The following is a 17,224-nucleotide window of genomic DNA, read 5'->3' as shown; positions in this document are numbered from 1 at the left end:
TGGGGTAATATGTCTAAGGAGTTTGTTATAATCCTACATACATTTATTTCTCCTTCAAGGAGATCTTATCCTTCTATGATAGGTATGTAACAAACAAATACTGCCTTTGTTTTACCCACCTAGTCACAATTGACGCTCTAAGTTCTGATCATCTTCATGTATGCTGTGATATTAGCAAATTGATCGCAGGAAATAAACTACTCCACATTTCGTAATGTAAACAAAAATTAATTAGGTGACGCAACAATCCGTTGAGAACTAGGGCCTAGTGACTTAAAACTCTCTACTATTCCTGTGTACGTGTATTGTTGTAAGAGATGGAGCGGCCAACAGTTTTAACTCGAGCCCCAACGGAAAATTTCAGAAAACACTTTTCATGACGAATTACTCTTGAAAAATGCGTCCATTTCTTGCAAGAGGTAATACCGGAAAAAAGATTTAGATGAAACAGAGTGGCATTGAACCCAAAACTGGCAAAACGAAATGTTCGAAATGAGAGAGGTGTAAAAAGTTCTTTATTTTCTAACAGGAAACTCTTTTGGAATATTTACAAAACAATACGAAATAAAAACCGCTCTATGTCTCATCTTGAATATTCTTGTACTTTAATTTCCAGATATTAAGGAAAGACTGGTTTACTGGCAACCATCTCATTTTGCACCCTTTCTATTTAGTGGTTGAAATCATGGTTAAAGATTGCGTAAAGTAAGTTATTTAGAAGCTTCGATGGCGATTTTCCAGTTTATCTAATCATAATTGAAAGATTATTAGCCTTAAGACAATTCAAAGATGTGTTAAATGGATCTAATATTTCTCAAATATTTACACCCCGGATTTTCCGAAGCTTCAAAATTGTGAATGTGGAATGTACGTAGATGTTATTGCTGTACATGCTTCAGGTGAATACGCTTCAATTTTCAATGACCTGCAAAAAGATCTTAACCTTATATTTGGAAATATTTATAAACACTGAGAAATGAAAACAAATGCAGGGAAACGTCAAGCTATCTTTTCCACAATAAAAGAAAGTACCGTTTTTTACGTAGCTAAAATCTGAAGTTTTATGACTGTGATATTCCTTAGGTTAGTTCTGTCATTTAAGGAACATACATAAAACACTTTAAATAAGATAAACCTAGCAATTGGATTATTGTACTCCTTAATAAATCGAAACTTTCTACTCAGCAACCATAAAAAGCTCATTATTTTCAAAGTCGTTTTTCAGCTTTTACTTTGTGTTGCGAATAATCCAAAGTAAGATCCTTAAAATGATTCTTCGTGTTGTGTCAAAAACTTGTAATAATCATTGAAAAGAATATTGTAGTCACAAACCAAAAATTCATAAGATATTGCCAAGCAGTGAAAGTCGACTGAATATTCGACTTCTTACATGATATATCACTAATATTCTATTCGTCTTACTCTATGAAGTACATTAACTCATATACACTTCGTGTCACATGAATAGTGGCAAGCTTTTTTCGTTTTTAATTTGACAGATTTTTCAAATCCTAGGTTTTTTGGAAAAACGCAAATGTGGTTTGAATTAGATATGTATATGTATTAAGTATGTATTTAATTTTATTTAATTTTATGCAGGTTTTTCCGAAGAAGGTCATAACAAATACTTGTTTTTTTGTTTCACATGAATAGGAACTAGATCTTAATTTAGCCTTTAAAGTAAAGAAAATAATAAAAAATCTTATGATTTAGGTAAATACTAGTTTTATTGAATAGATTAAAATAATTTGTATTAATGTGTGCAGCCTCTTGATTTTTGAATTACTTCAAGTATCCAGTGGTATATGGATTCATATAGTGCTGTCAGATAATTAAGCCAAATTCGTGCCCAGGACCGTTTCATGGATTTGATTACCTTTGTAGACTTTTCTTGAAAGCCATCCGCACACGTTTTAAATAATGTTCAGGTCAAAAGACTATAAGGGCCATGGTAATAAGTTCACAAATTGCCCTAAATCCGGGATTTTGTTGTCCGTGTGGTCCATTGTTGTCCATCAAATAATTCAGAAAACTGCGGGAAAGCTTCAGAATCGATTATTAAGTGACTGTTATCATTTTAGAGCTTTGAAAATCTAGCTTCATGGTCCTGTAATATGTGATTTTTGGGGTCATGACCCCTCTAGGCGATTTTTTTTTAATGTTCTCTAATGTTCTCCCTTAAATTTAAATTGCATTAATGGATATGAATTTCGATATTTTTTTAATTATTTATTTTTATATTTAAAAACAAAATTTATATATTACTTCCTTAAACGTTGCTTCCTAAAATACTACCTTTAACTGAGGATTGGACCAAGAACATAATATGAATCAGAAATTCAGCCTTTTTCCAATAACGCACAAATTCATCAACTTTTGACCAATGGACGGTCCAGGGGGGTGGACATATGAGCATAATGCTTAAACAGTTAAATTGTATAATTAAATATGTTATCTTAAGATTTGTTTGTAATTTAATGACATTTTTCCAAAAGTGGTTTGTTGTTAAAAAAACGAACATTTCTGATTCACACAATTTAGAATTTGGAAATTTAGTAATGCTATAAATTATTTTTATAAAATGTATGTTTAAGAAAAAGAGCAAATGTTTAGGTTCTCATAAAGAAACATTGAATAAGAGATCATCAAATTGATATTGAGTTTCCTTTAAATCCCTGAAACTCGCCTGAAATTACTTCTAAAAAATTCATAATTCGTAAAAATTTCGAACTCGAGCTTTCAAATCAAACATGAAATTACGATGGTGGAAAAGTAAAAAAAAAGTGGGTCCTTTGATCCCGTCTATCTGCCAGTCCTGGCCTCTACATCTCAAAGCCTTGTGTTGATTCAGTTCAAACTGGGAAATTAAGATTTTAAGCCGATAAGCGTAAGGTGTTTTTCTTTTCATTATTTATAGCATACAATTTAGTTGGTTAAAAATCGAAAATTCGATTTTTTTTTCAATAAGTGATCGATATATTTTTTAAAACTTTCAATAGTGACACTTTTGTTAAACTAATGGCTTATTGAAAAACATAATGAACTTATCATATCTATTGATACAAAGGCTTCGAATCTCATGATATTTGAAGTAAAAAGAGGTGCAAAGTGAAATTTGTGAGAGCCACAAAAGTTTCTTCCCAACTCATTTGTTTAGCCTAATTTATTTTTATTCAATATTTTTAGAAACTAGGTACTTAAATGCACCTATTTACTTAAATTTAACACCCATACATTTTTCTTTAAACTATTATTAAGTTTTGTTGCCTCCTTTAAGATAAAATATTTTCCCGCATCTACGAGCAGGCTGATAGCGATAAAAATGGTAGACTCCCGAAAATTGAATTTGAAAAAACTACGTCAAAAAAAGACCGACAATTCTTCATATCAGATCCTCTCTCATTTTCTTAGTTTTTGAATTTTTATAGCGTTCTTCTACTTTTGAAAAAAGAGCTATGTTTTAAAACAATGTCTCACATTTCTTAGATAAGATATTAAGAAAACTTCAAATGCTTTCATGCTTCGGAGTCGTCCAAATAAAACAGTTAGACCATATCTTGCTGGACATAAGTGTTTTAAAATACTCGTAATTGTATTACTAAAGTTGCCACTTTAGCCTCTGAAATGTGTTAATGTAAGGTTAAGATGAATATTATGTTATTAACATTTTGTCAGCCTTCTTTAAAGAACATTAAAGAACATTTTTAAGCGGTGAGTAGGAACTCGTCTATTTGTTTAAAAATTAAACTTATACATACCTACCTTATTCATTAAACATTCGGGTTTTTTCCCAAAATATTAAAGGATTTGAATAATACCGTCAAATAAAAAACGAAAAAAGTGTGTGTCTGTCAATGTGATTCGAAGTGTAGGTATTTACGTAGATTTTTGTATTGAACTTATTTCATTGTACACTGTGCAATGACAATTTATCAAAAACGTAATTTTATATAGAAATAATAAATATCTATCTCTCATCTACATACGAGTAGATCGGTGTTGTTACGCACGCAGGAGTCTTTGATTCACTTTAAGTAAAAGCTTCTTTTAACCTTTTTTTTACCTGCTGAATTTTCTACTTTTTTTATCATTCATGATTGATATGATTTTTATGTATGTATGTAAAACACTATGTTCACTTTCATAAAATTACTATATTTTTGTCCATTACATCGTTATACATTTCAAAATATTATAAAGATTTCCCATATTAAAATAAAAGCATCTCACAGCCATTCTCTAACTCCTTATGTCATTTTCCAAATCGCTCTTCTTCAGTCTTGTGCAATAATAACGATCATTATTTTCAATCCAATCACACACATGAGTCATAGTATGGAAAGCTGTACCAGGCTTGCAGCTAAACTCCACTGGCTTTCCATGGACACAGCGGTAATACTGCGCAAAAAAAAAAAACAAAGAAACAACCAAATCAGATTCAATTCAAGAAATAAAAACTCATCTAAAACACCCACCTTGCTACAATCTGAGTGTGGAACATAATCCCTGGTCGAACAATCAATCTTTGACAGTTCATCTTCTTCGTCGACTTCTTCAGCCGATGATGACGGCTGAGTTCCGCCCTCCCCGGTATCGGCTTGAGCAGGTTGGTCAATCACCTCATGATCTAAATTTGTTGTTGGTTTCTTAAAATAGACAAAACCAAATCAAAAATTTACACAATTCTATCGAATTTTATAAATTGTCATCGATTTGTTATCACAAAGTTCAATACCAATGACATTTGTTAAATGTTTTCTCTTGAACTTCACCTTTATTTTAGGAACAATCTAGATCGATTGCATTTAACGTGCGAATAGGAATTCGGTGAAAAAGAACAAAACGCCTCAGAGACGCTTCGTCAATCAAGGCAGACCGAGAATTGATTTTATTTAAAAATAAATTCCTTTGAACTTACTTGGGTTGTTGTTGTTGCTGTTGCACATGGTGCGGCAGCGGTGGTTGTTGTTGTGGCGGCAGCGGCTGTGACAGGACGCTTTGTAGTCGAAGTTGTGCTAGTGGTTGTTGTTGGTTTTGGTTTCGGCCTTGGCCGACTTGTTGTTGGCTCAAGAACAATGTTTACTTCGTCTGCGGATGGTTCTGTCGATGGTGGTTTCGCCCAATCAGGCTAGAAGAAAAAAAAAAACGTTAACCATCAGAACAGCAACTTATTGACGACGGAATGTCTAGACATTTACCCTTGGAGTTGTTTCTCTGGTTGGTGGTGGAACTTTGTAGTCGATCATGTTGTAGTATAAAATTTTTGACAAAGCATTTTCAGCCCCACAAAGGCCGTGGAAGTCGTCCATGTCAATAGCCCAAGTCATAGCTCCAGCATAGCCCTTTTCCTTGATGTAGTCCATCTTGATTTGAACTGACTTGGGGTCCTCGTAGCCAACCCACTGGTTGCCCTTATAGGTGTAGGGTACTTTTCCGGCGTCATCCCATTTGACAGTCCATCCTTTGGTGTCATCCATAACCTCGGTACAGATTTCGTAGTAGGCCAAGAAGCCACTGGCATTTGTGTAGGGGCCAGGTGCCCCACCACCAGCTTCTTTGTTGATGTACGTTCCCATGCTGTAGTCTTTGTTAGAATTGCTCAAAGTAAATGTACGACCATAGAAGGGGATTCCAACAACGAGCTTATTTGCTGGGCAGCCCATTTCTTCCCAAAGGGCCAAACCATCATTCTTTAAAAAAACACACACTTAAAAATAGAGGGCCTTATAACAAAAACGGTTTGAAGGACTACTTACCACATTGAGTTTCTCATAAGCATATTGATCATGGGGACGTTTGTATAAGGCACTGTGAACATCGGCAAAACCAGCCCAGTTTCCTCTCAGATCATAAGTCATAGCATGAATAGCGTCTAAGAGTCTTAAATTTGTGTTCATTAAAAAACCACTCAAAAATTAAGGACACAATCGTATTTCCAACTTACTCGCACAATTCCGGAACATGATATCCCTCTTGAAGCCTAAACTTAGCCACTGGCACAGCCATAGTAATTTCCCAGCCCCTGCCCTCACGATCGAATGCCCTACGTAATTCTTGAACAAAGTACAAGAACGTGTTTTTATCCCCAAAACTACCACCACGATCTGAAGCTCCGGGATATTCCCAATCCAAATCAAATCCATCGAAATTGTATTTCTTCATGAACTCAATAACACTCCGAATGAATGTCATTCGTCGCTCCTTGACACCACACATTTGTGAGTATTTCTTACCACCTTCAGCCCATCCACCAACGGCTACTTGAAGCTTCAAATTTGGATGAGATTTTTTGAGATTTGTAAAATTCCTGAATCCATTTTGATCGATGTCCAATTCTGGATCGATGACCATAACTTGCCAGCTCTTGTCATCGACTCCGATAAATGAATAAATTAAATGCGTACATAAATCAGCTGGGACATCTTCGATGCCATAACGTCCAATTCCAGGACGATAAACAGCCCAATTACTGAAGTAACACACAATACGAGCTGGTTGATCTTCTGATGCTAAAGCTGCTGATGCAAAGCCCAATAGCAGCAATGGGATAATTAATGTGGTTTTAACTGAAAAAGAAACAAAACATAAACAATTTATTGCAACATTTGTTTTTGTAAGTTTCAATTTTATTTCTTTAAGTAAAAACTGGTAATTTTATTTATGGTTTTTGTAAACAAGTTCTTAACGTGCGGGAGTAGTGGCTTGAACATGTTTTTTAATCAAACTCAGCTACATTTATTTTTACATAAACAAATTAAATTGATAGCTTTTTTACCGCAAGGAGTGTTTGTTTTTTAAAAATAGTCAATAAATATTTTACTTTAACATCAAATAATAGCGTTTTTGAAAACAACACGTTGTTGTGTTTCAAAAAAAAAAAAAACTTTGAGAACTAGGGCCTAGTGACTTACAACTGTCAACCATTACTGTGTGCGAGTAATGTTGTCAGGAATGGAGGGGACCTACAGTTTATATGCCGAATCCGAACAGCTAATTTGAGAAAGCACTTTTTCATGACAAGAGTTACTCTTGGAGAATTTGTCAATTCCTCGCAAGAGGCATTACCCGTGAAAAGACTTTAGATGGCATAGGCAGGGATCGAACCCAAGACCTCTGGCATGACAGTCCAACTAAGTACCCTCATGCCACGGGTACTACAAGCATGAGCAAAATTGAAGTTATTGATAAAAACGGTTTATACATTTTGCGGTATCAAAAGTAATGGACTGGAATTCGACATCTGTCAAACTAAATTGTTAAACCAATTTTTTTTCAGTTGAATGTCTGACATTTATGAAATTGGATCGCTTAACTATAGCACAAAGCATAAAAATTGTTAAAACCTCCTATAAAAATGATGGTTCTGCCACAACCAAATATCGTGCTACGCAAGCAATTGGCAGAACTGTGAAGACATTTTAAGAGATTCAATTTGTTGCAGATATTTTAAGGCCTGTGCATCATTTCGCTCGTACCCCTGAAAATATCGTAGCTGTACGTAAAAGTGGTGCCGGAGAATCGAATGTATAGATTCCTCATTGTTCTCAGGAATTAGGACTGTCTTACGGCACATTATGGCGTATTTTGCATCACACAACAATTAAAGCCAGCTGGCCATTCACAACGTCGTAGATACGTCTAATGGGTGCTTAAACCACAGGCGTTGGGCGGCGATTTTTCCAACAAAATTTTCTTCAGCTACTCGTTCAATAGGTATGTTAATAAACACAATTGTCGTATTTGGGGTTCTGAGAATTCTCAAGTATTTGAAGAGAGACCATTACATCCAAATTCTCTGTTTGGTGCGCTCTTAATGGCTGAATCACAAACACACTTCAACTTCGGCTTCACCTGACGTTTTCGAGTTCAGTCAGAGGAATTAAATGTATGCTATCAGAATGGAGCTTCGACCTTTGACAATCGTAAGAAAAAGAACGTAATGTAACGTTATAAGACTCCAAACATAAGCTCTAGTTCACTAATCTGAATATTTGCTTTGTCTGACAGCTCAACAACTGTAAAAATATGCCAACAAACAAAATATTTCGAGGGATGAAATAATATAAATGTCATTCAAAGGAACTTCGAAGCAGGCTCACCGTAACGCAGACGAAGCTGAAGCGTGCTTGTGATTCAGCCATTATTCCGGAGGTGTGATTGGACCTTAGTTCTTCGAAAACGATGATGGAACGAATGTAACCGTCAATTCGGAGCGTTATGGTCATATGATAACCAACTTTTTTATGCCTTCCATAGAAGAATACATCTTGGAGCATATGTGGTTTGTGCCACATGCCACACAACTCGACAGGCCACCAAGATCATGCGATATGACATCTATAGAAATTATTTCAGACTAAAAAGCAATCGCAATCAGCGATACAATATTATATTATAGTATAAACATAAAAAGAAATGGACCTAGACGGCTTTCTTGAGGTATTCCGAATGCAAACACATGTTAACTCTTTATAATGCGGTTTGGTATGATTAAATTTTATTTTCTGTCGTGCCTTCAGACGTGATTCAAGAGACCTAATTTAAAAAATGCAACTACATTTAAATATTTCAAGTACTTACTGTAGTAAGTCAAAATACTTCGTTTATTTGATTCAACCATATCTTTCGAATTTGAATGAAAGAACTTTTTGAATGAAGTTAAAATTTCGTGAATAGCTATGAGCTTTAGTATTTTAAAATTTGAATAAAAAATGTAAGGGACTTCCTATAGGTAGTTATTGTAATCAGTTCGATTTGTCAAATTGAAAATTTTGACATTTCGCGACGTTTCAAGGTCCCTAGCGTCGAAATAAAAGATTTTTAGAAAGATGTCTGTGCGTGCGTGTGTAGTGTACGTACGTTTGTACGTCCGTACGTCAACGAAAATTTTTTTTGGGAATTTATTGTTGTTAAACAACACAAAAAAATTAAGCTTGTTATGACTAAGACGTACGTTCGTACGTATCGAATTGACAGTTTTTTTTTTACAAAAAATAAAACCTTAACAAAAAATCAATAAAAGTTGGTAAAAATTGATTTTCGACTCAATTATCTTTTCAAAAATTAAAAATATTGGCTTCAAACTGATTTTATTTCACAGAAAATATTGTTTTCGATATTCACTAATTTTTATATAAAAATCCAACAGTCCGTTTTTTCATAAAAAATAAAATCTACAAATTTGGTAATAATTGATACAAGTACACACTTTTAAGCAAGTCAAATTGACAGACGGGATGGGAAGTTATCAGTGTGGGTCGCATCCCAGCTTCTTTTTTTTAATAAAATAACTCCCAATTTCAAACTTTAATAAAATGCACGACTGGGTCGCACGAACTTGCTCCTGAATGCAAAGAGTCTGTTTAAAAAAGTACTTATATGAGATTTAAAAATATACCTGCAAAATAAGTTTGGCTTCAAAGATATAAATGCCATTTAAATTGTCAAAAAACCGCACGATCTTTGTATATGAAAACCATAGTACTCTCATGAGCAGAAACTTTTGGGGCGACCAGATGCCGAGTCGTTGGTGTTCAGCGGGAGCGAGAGAAAAATATTATTCCCATTCCCATAAGCAGCCAGCAGAATAAGGGAGATAATTAATTTTCGACGAAAAAAGTCAACACAATTTCCTTCATTTTATTTGAGTCTATCCTCGTATATGTTTTCACATAAAGAGCTTCCATATGAAGGTTGATGAATTTGTTTTTGTTTTATTTATATCAGTGCACTTTATATAACAAACAAAATGGCTTATTGTATATAATAAGGGGATGAAACAAACCTTTGTATGCATAAGTCAGCTGTTTAGGATCTTTTACCGGTATATGTTTTTATTTACATTCATAAGTCTGATTTTACTTGTGTACGATCTTTGTATATAAAAAATGGTTTCTATTACCTATAAAGCTACAATGCGATTCATATAGATTCAACTTGTTCCTTAAAAGCTTTTTTCCTTTAGATAGCTTTATTGTAATTTCATATTAGAAGAAACAGGATGGAAAATAAATAAGATAAGAAAGAGGCAGACCATGAATGTTTAAATTGTAAGGCGATCGCCTATTGGTTGTGTAGTTAGGTAGCAGGTAGATGTCTAAAACGACCATAGAATAGTTCACTTGGAGTGCTTAGCTTTATGCAGATAGATAGATAAGGACATGTTTATGATGATAATGAAGGAATGTTATTGGTGGCTAGAAGGTACATACTACATTCCTTCTTTATTACAAGTTTTCAGCGCAAACATGGAGTTATTACGTTCAGTCTATTTTTTTCACTAAAGTTTTAAAAAACAACCATACGAACAAGTACAAGAAATTGCTGTTCATGTGTTGTTTACAGTCAGACTCTTGTGCGCTTTGGATTTTAGTTAAGAAGTGACACGTAAGCAGTAGTTGTAGAAGTTGTACGTAATACCTTTATAAATAGGTACAATGTGTATGCGTTGAAAAAGTTATTCTAATAGAAAATACATATATCTACTCTTTCTGGCAAGTTTCTTTAACTTGTAGGTACTAAGTATTTATTTTTTTATATAGGCGAAGGCCAGTAAATCATAAGTGAAACAACCTTATTCGTAAAGAATAATATTTTAAAATCACATATACAAAGTTACCAAGATATTACTTCTTGATAGACACTTTAAAATAGATTGTTGATTAAATATATCATATAAATGTGTACCAAATGCATTAATTTGGATGAAAGATAGGAATGTAATTACAATTTTGTCAAAATAATGCGCTCTTTCGGGCTCATGCACAGTTAAAATAATTTAAAAAAAATATTTTAAGATTCAAAATTTTACCTGAACAATAGGTTTTTCTTCAAAAATTTAAATGCCATTTTATTAATAAAAAAACCGTTGATTTTTCAAATTTTTATTTTGAAAATCGTTAGAGCGGTTTTTTTTTTAAATTAATTTTTTATATATAAAATTTTCCAATTTTGTTCTAAAAATATTTTTGGAATGCAGTTGTTTAGCGATTGTAAATATACGTCTTACGTTTGAATTTAGTAAAAAATTGTTGACCCGTTTTTGAGATATAGAGTTTTGAAAAATAAAAATTCAATATTTTTTAAAAAATCCAAACAATTAAAAATTGCATTTTTGTTAATTAAATATTGTTAAGGCAATATAGGAGCTTATTCAGAAAAAAAATTATTAAAATCAGTTTATAAGTTGCTGAGAAAATTAAAAAAAAAATAACGGTTCTATGAGCGGTACCTTTTCTGAGCAATACAAAAATATGGTTTTCTTATGAAAAGAAGCCAAGTCAAAAAATAAAATTTTAGAGAAAATTTAAAAAAAATCTATCGGTTTGTTTTTGAGAAAATTCGAATTTTCGGTTTTTGACCAAAAAAATTGTATGGGGGCCACTGTTAGTTTTGATCTTAAAAAAAAAATTAAAAAAACGCCTGACGCGAATCTGCTCAAAACCTTAACTTTCAAGTTTGAACTCAATCGACCCAATGGTTTAGGCTGTAGGAGCGTGGACAGACAGACAAAACCGACCGGACGGAATCGCGGGACCCACTTTTTTCGACTTCTCTACCATCGTAATATCATGTTTGATTAAAATCTCGAGTTCGAAATTTTGCACGAATGCAAAACTTGCCATATAGTTCCTATATGTCGCAAGTAATAAGTCTTAGTCATAACAAGCTTAATTTTTTTGTGTTGTTAAACAACAATGAATTCTCAACAAAATTTTTGTTAACGAGCTTCAAGGAGACCTTGAAGGTCAATGGAGAAGCGAAGATGATCTTCCCTTGCCTGTTCTTCAACAAAAGTAGAGGGCTAAGCAAACCATCTGGACAAAGTCAAGAAATTATTTGCTCGGTATGAAAACAGAATAAGAAGAAGAAAACGGGCCCGCAATTTCAGATGACTTAGAAACCCGTACCGATGTATTTCTTCATTTATTTCCAATTTAACTGATTGAAAATATTGCATTCCAAACAAATCTTTATGCCTTAATGATGGGCGTCAAAAAGATTCCTAGATAATTATATTTGTTCAGTCTTCGTTTAGCCTTCTTGGGCATATTCATTTGAACGACAAGTTGCGACAGCCAGAAAGAAGTTCTCAAGATTATGATAAGCTTTATAATATGCGCCCCCTAATTTCAAAGCTTTCAGAAACGTTTTCATCTTCACTAAAGCCATCCAAATTTCAATCAATAGATGAATCGATGATAAAATTCAAGGGACGTAGCTGTTTTCGACAATATATGCCCCTAAAGCCTATAAAACTTGGATACAAGGTTTGGATTAGAACTGATGAAAAAGGTTATGTCTGGCAGTTTCAGATCTACACTGGGAAAACCATGACAGGTAAATAAGAAGGTCTTGGTTCACGTGTGATGAAGGACCTTTCTAGGTCATTAGTTTGAAAAGAACATTGCACCTATTTTGATAATTTTTTCAATTCGATCAAACTTCAAAAAGACCTACAAGCCGATATGATTTACTCCTGTGGAACTTTTCGTAGAGGAAGAAAAAATGCACCCATTGATCTTACTGATGACAAAACCTTGCAGCAACGACAATCTGACTGACGAGTAAGGATGGTCTAGCATTTTTAAAATGGAAGGATAAGAAATCAGTGCATTTTCTGAGTAACCTTCATGATCCATCAGTTGCAGGAACTGCAATGCGTATGCAAAAAGATGGCCGTAGGAAGGAGGTTTCTTGTCCACAGCTTGTAAGTGATTACAACAAACACGTGGGATATGTTGATTAGGTGGATATGCTTAAATCAATTTATGAAATAGACCGCAAATCGAAAAAATGGTAGCATCGGATTATGTGGTATTTGCTGGATATGTGTCTCTTGAATTCGTACATATTATTCAATGGAAAAGCTGATTCGACAACACTGTCCCTCAAAATGTTCAGGTTATCTGTTAGCTCAGCACTTGTTGGAAGCAAGACGCTCAAAACAACAAAAAGAAAAGCAGGACCAAGTTCTCCAGTAACTAATGTCAAGACCAAAGTGCCATACGAAAAACAGTTTGACAAATGTGATCATAAGCCAAAACATGGCTCATCGCGGCCGGCGGTGTGCACATTGCAGTACAGAATCTGAGCCTCACCGTACAAGGTGGTTCTGTTCTTGCTGCGATGTTGGACTATGTTTGAATGAATGAAAAAAAAAATTTCTATTCATTTTTAAGAATGACTATTTTATCTAAATTTCAGCTTTTAAATCAAATATGTGAAAACAATTATATCGCCGGGAACAAAGGGTTAAAACAAAAGTTAGTTTTCGGGTGGATAAAATAAAGCTTAATCAAGTCGGCAAAAGCGGCTTTCTAGTCATTGTTTTCCTTAAAATGGTGGTTTTTGTTTAGCTTTCACTTTTCCTTAAGCATAAGCCTTAATTTGTTTGAAAACCTTACTGAGGTTTTGAAAGGTGTAATCAGTGCCAAGTTTGATTCGAATAAGGCAACCTTAAAAACTTTGTTCATTCCCGATGATGTCTTAAAGGATCTTGTAGGTTTCAAAAGTAAATGTGTATTAAATTTGTAATTGGGGATTTATCAGGCCTTTGAGCCAGAAACCGAATATTTTGAGATACTTAAGTAACATACATACATTTAAGTTCGGTGAGGCACAAGAGGTTGGAGTAGAATGCTTTACTATGCGCAAATTTGTTACCTGGCAGCGAAAAAAATGATTGGAAAGGCTAGAGTATCCGTCGTACGTTTTAGTTTTGGCGCTGTCGAAGACACTTATATTGCAATTTTCTAAAACAAGCTAAAGCTTTAAGTTTAATCTAGTTTTTGTTACTTCTGAAAAACGTTCAAACTTATTTTTATTCACAAGACCGTTTGTCTGAAAAATTCTTTGGTTTTAAACTTTTTAAGAAGCTACTATTCCTGAAAACGGAAAATTTAGTTGTTTATCTATTAATATGAATAAACATCTATTAAATACTGATTATTTTGCATATTTTGGCGAATTTTCCATAGTTTTGTAAGCATCAATTAAACAATTATTTTTGTATTTTCAAAAATGTTATTAAAACATTCTGACCTAAAATATTCTTTCTTTACGCTACACAAAACTTTGTTTAGATATTTGGCTTTTTTATTAAATTTTATCAAATGAGTTAGTTTTTGTAACCTTGGTACCCCCCCCTCTCGGTGGTTTGAATTTATACCACAAATAATAATCCCTTGACAGGTAGTAGGTATTGGGCAGGTTTAGGCGTCATAAGGGGCTTGAAAGTAAGGCAAGTTTCTTGTATCTGATTGGCCAGCTGCGAACAAAATTGCATTTCAATTAAGACAACTTTATTGGAAAGTTCATGAGAAAGGAAGTCAAGAAAAAGCTCAATAACTATCAAGTCAAGTCTACTTAAGTCAAATTAACAGTTTATCAAGATTTTTCATTCATCTGAAAGCTGAATTTTATTACTCTGTTATTAAATCATTTTCTGCATAATTCGATTTCATGTTTAATGTAAAAAGTTCTTTGTAAAATTACAAAAAGAATAGGCCACATTCCTTTAAAATACAAGTCAAGATGAACTCGTAGCTTGCCTGAGTTGTGTTTTGTAGGCAATAACGTTTTTGGTAGTTTTTGCACCATCAACTGAAGATAGAGTTAAGTTCCAAGTTTGAAGTTTATGAAACTTGCAAAACTAACTAGAAAGCAGTTGACTCCAAATTGGCTGCGTTCAATCTCAGACAGATAGGGTATCCGAATACCTTTTGTTAGTGTTTTACGTGTAAAATAACAGCTGATCAAAAACAGCTGAGATGTCAAAAAAGGAATTCAAAGGTATCGAACAATTTCTGGGGTATGTAGGTATCTGAAAGAGTTGCTGATTCAAGACGTGGTTGAATTTCAAGAAACTTGAAAATTGATTTCAGCTTTTTGTATTTGTTGGTAAACAAAAAGATACAAAATGTTAGTTGAAGTTGTATTTGAGGATGTTCTGTACTTAATAGACGATGAAGAAGCTATTTGCCTCCGAATTTCAGAATGTAATTATGATCTATTTTTTTAAACTTCAAAATTGACTTATTTTGTTCTCGTTTTGTAGATGACAAATTTGCTAGGTCCGACGAATCATGGAATTCATCCATTAAATGTTTTATCTTAAAACACTTTTGACTTCGAAGCTTAAATGTTTCTCTGCTTTTTGTGAACAGCTGAAAGTTGTTTTTATTTTTTGACAGCTATCTCAATACAGCTATCCAACTCGTTTAACAAGGCATCTAAAGATCCACCTATCCAAGGTACCCATCTAACAGAAGTTTGAACTCAGCCTTTAAGTCCCTTATGGTGTCTGAAACTGCACAATGTCAGCTTTTACGCCATCAGGAAAATGACAGATAAGTTAGTTATCCAAAAAGGAAAAAACGTGTACGTCAGTATGACAGAAAATAAATCTGTCAATTACAAACGGATCTAATGAGGTTTTCCATTGGTAGATTTCATTGCAAACATTGTTTTTTTTTTCACAGTGGAACACAATTGAAATTGTTTTAGTTTTAATCTTACTTGGTGTTAAATTTGACGAGTGCAGTAGAGCTGTCAAATCCCCAGGTAAACATTTGTAAAAAAACGTGTTAGTAGTACAGAGAAAGGTGAATCTGGATCTGCAGATTTGGTCTTAAATCCAAAAATAAATCAACATATTTTGCCGTGAATGCAAGAAAAGGGAAATTTGTGATTTCACAGATCTAGATACAAAATAAATTGATTTATTTTACCAATGGAAAACCCCATTAAAATTGTTTTAAAAATTCTGAATCGCGTTCTAAAATGACATTAATAATATAATTTGAATGTTACGAGTATTTTTGAATTAAATTTTAGAAAATATGTTTTAACAAACATACATCACGCAAGGCGTTCGTTAAATTTTGAAAAAAGCCTTGTTTGTTAAAAAAAAACACCCTTTTTCTAATTATTTACTATGCATTTATGCTAAAACTACGAGATTTAAAAGATTTTACGCTCTAAACAATATTTTAAATTTTTTGCTCGAATTTATCAAATATAAACGGGATTTATGTGGTTCTACTAGTTTTATATTTTATAAGTCATCATTTAAATATTTCTTAAATTTTTAAACTTAGAAACACAAAGTCACTGGTGGATATTTTTGTTTAATTTATAAATGATTTATGTTATTTTTTAAACAATAAAGGAACAACAAAGCAACAACACAAAGTATAATTGTTTTTTATTTTTGTATTACAATGTCTTATTAAGTAAAAATAAAACACAACATTGTACACCACCGCCACCACGCCGCCGCCGACACGACGGGACGCGGCCGCCTTTGCCGGTTATGGCGGAAAAGCCTTGCTAACATTACATTGGCCACCATGAATGAAGCGCGAGTACGCGAGTATGTGAAATTATTTGTTAATTTTTAATGGAAAACAATTGACTAACGTTCGCACTTTGAATTCTAATTAATCAACCGCATTCGGAGTTTCGGCTTAAACAAACTCAAACTTAAATGGGAAGGCTCTTCAAGGAATTCCATTTCAATCGCAGTTGATTGAACTTATTGGTAATAAAAAATAAATGTACAACACAAAGAAACACCGGGGAAATCAAAACATTGCTCAAGCACTCATCACGTTAAGTTATAGTACAACTCGTATACAAAATTTAATAACAACAATAATAAATAAACAAGAAACAATTTATCCAAAAGAAAAGAAAATGTCAAGCCACAAGAGGTACACAATAAAAGATACACTAACTTACCCATCTTGAACAGGTGAAGTAACTTAGTCAAATGACAACGTTTCGAAAGGTTGAAGAGCTTTTTATACCTCGACGAAAAGGAAGAACGAAATATCATCAAGCGTTGTTGTTCTAGTGCACTCTCTGAGTAGTCTTGGGGCTCTCGGCTTTGGGATGTGGGGTCTAGGGTCTTGGCGTTAGTTGGGGCGCTGCGTTTCTCTGGAATTATTGTGATTCTGGTTTGGTTGGTGCGTTTGGCGTTTGGAGTTGTTATCACTTGGGAAAATCATTGTGTGCTATGTTTCTTTGTGCTGATGGACAGCAAACACGTTCCAGCTGCGACACTTTTGATAGATGCGCTTGACAGAGCATTGTTTAGACTTTGGAGATGGAATGGGACGCGGCATTTAAAATAGGTGCTTGGCTTAGTTGGTCGGTAAGTTGTTCAGGGTTTAGGGGACAGTAAGGTATGATAAGGTTGTGTATTAGGTACAGGTATCGA

General features: G+C 33.8%; 1 protein-coding gene across 1 annotated transcript; it reads right to left on the bottom strand.

The window, feature by feature from the left end:
* Nucleotides 1–4,134: 4,134 nt before the first annotated feature.
* On the bottom strand, nt 4,135–16,992 carry LOC129941572 (endochitinase). Its single transcript, XM_056050246.1, has 7 exons — nt 16,744–16,992; nt 5,945–6,566; nt 5,757–5,880; nt 5,199–5,690; nt 4,919–5,128; nt 4,476–4,646; nt 4,135–4,398 (listed from the first exon to the last, which is right to left on the bottom strand). The coding sequence occupies exons 1-7, from the start codon at nt 16,838–16,840 to the stop codon at nt 4,240–4,242; spliced, it is 1,875 nt and encodes a 624-aa protein (XP_055906221.1). The 5' UTR covers nt 16,841–16,992; the 3' UTR covers nt 4,135–4,239.
* Between the last annotated feature and the right edge of the window lie 232 nt (nt 16,993–17,224).

The sequence above is a fragment of the Eupeodes corollae genome, chromosome 1 (assembly GCF_945859685.1).
Source record: "Eupeodes corollae chromosome 1, idEupCoro1.1, whole genome shotgun sequence".
NCBI classification, from domain to species: domain Eukaryota; kingdom Metazoa; phylum Arthropoda; class Insecta; order Diptera; family Syrphidae; genus Eupeodes; species Eupeodes corollae.
The sequence above is the reverse complement of the archived record's forward strand: the minus strand, read 5'-3'. Positions and strand labels throughout refer to the sequence as shown.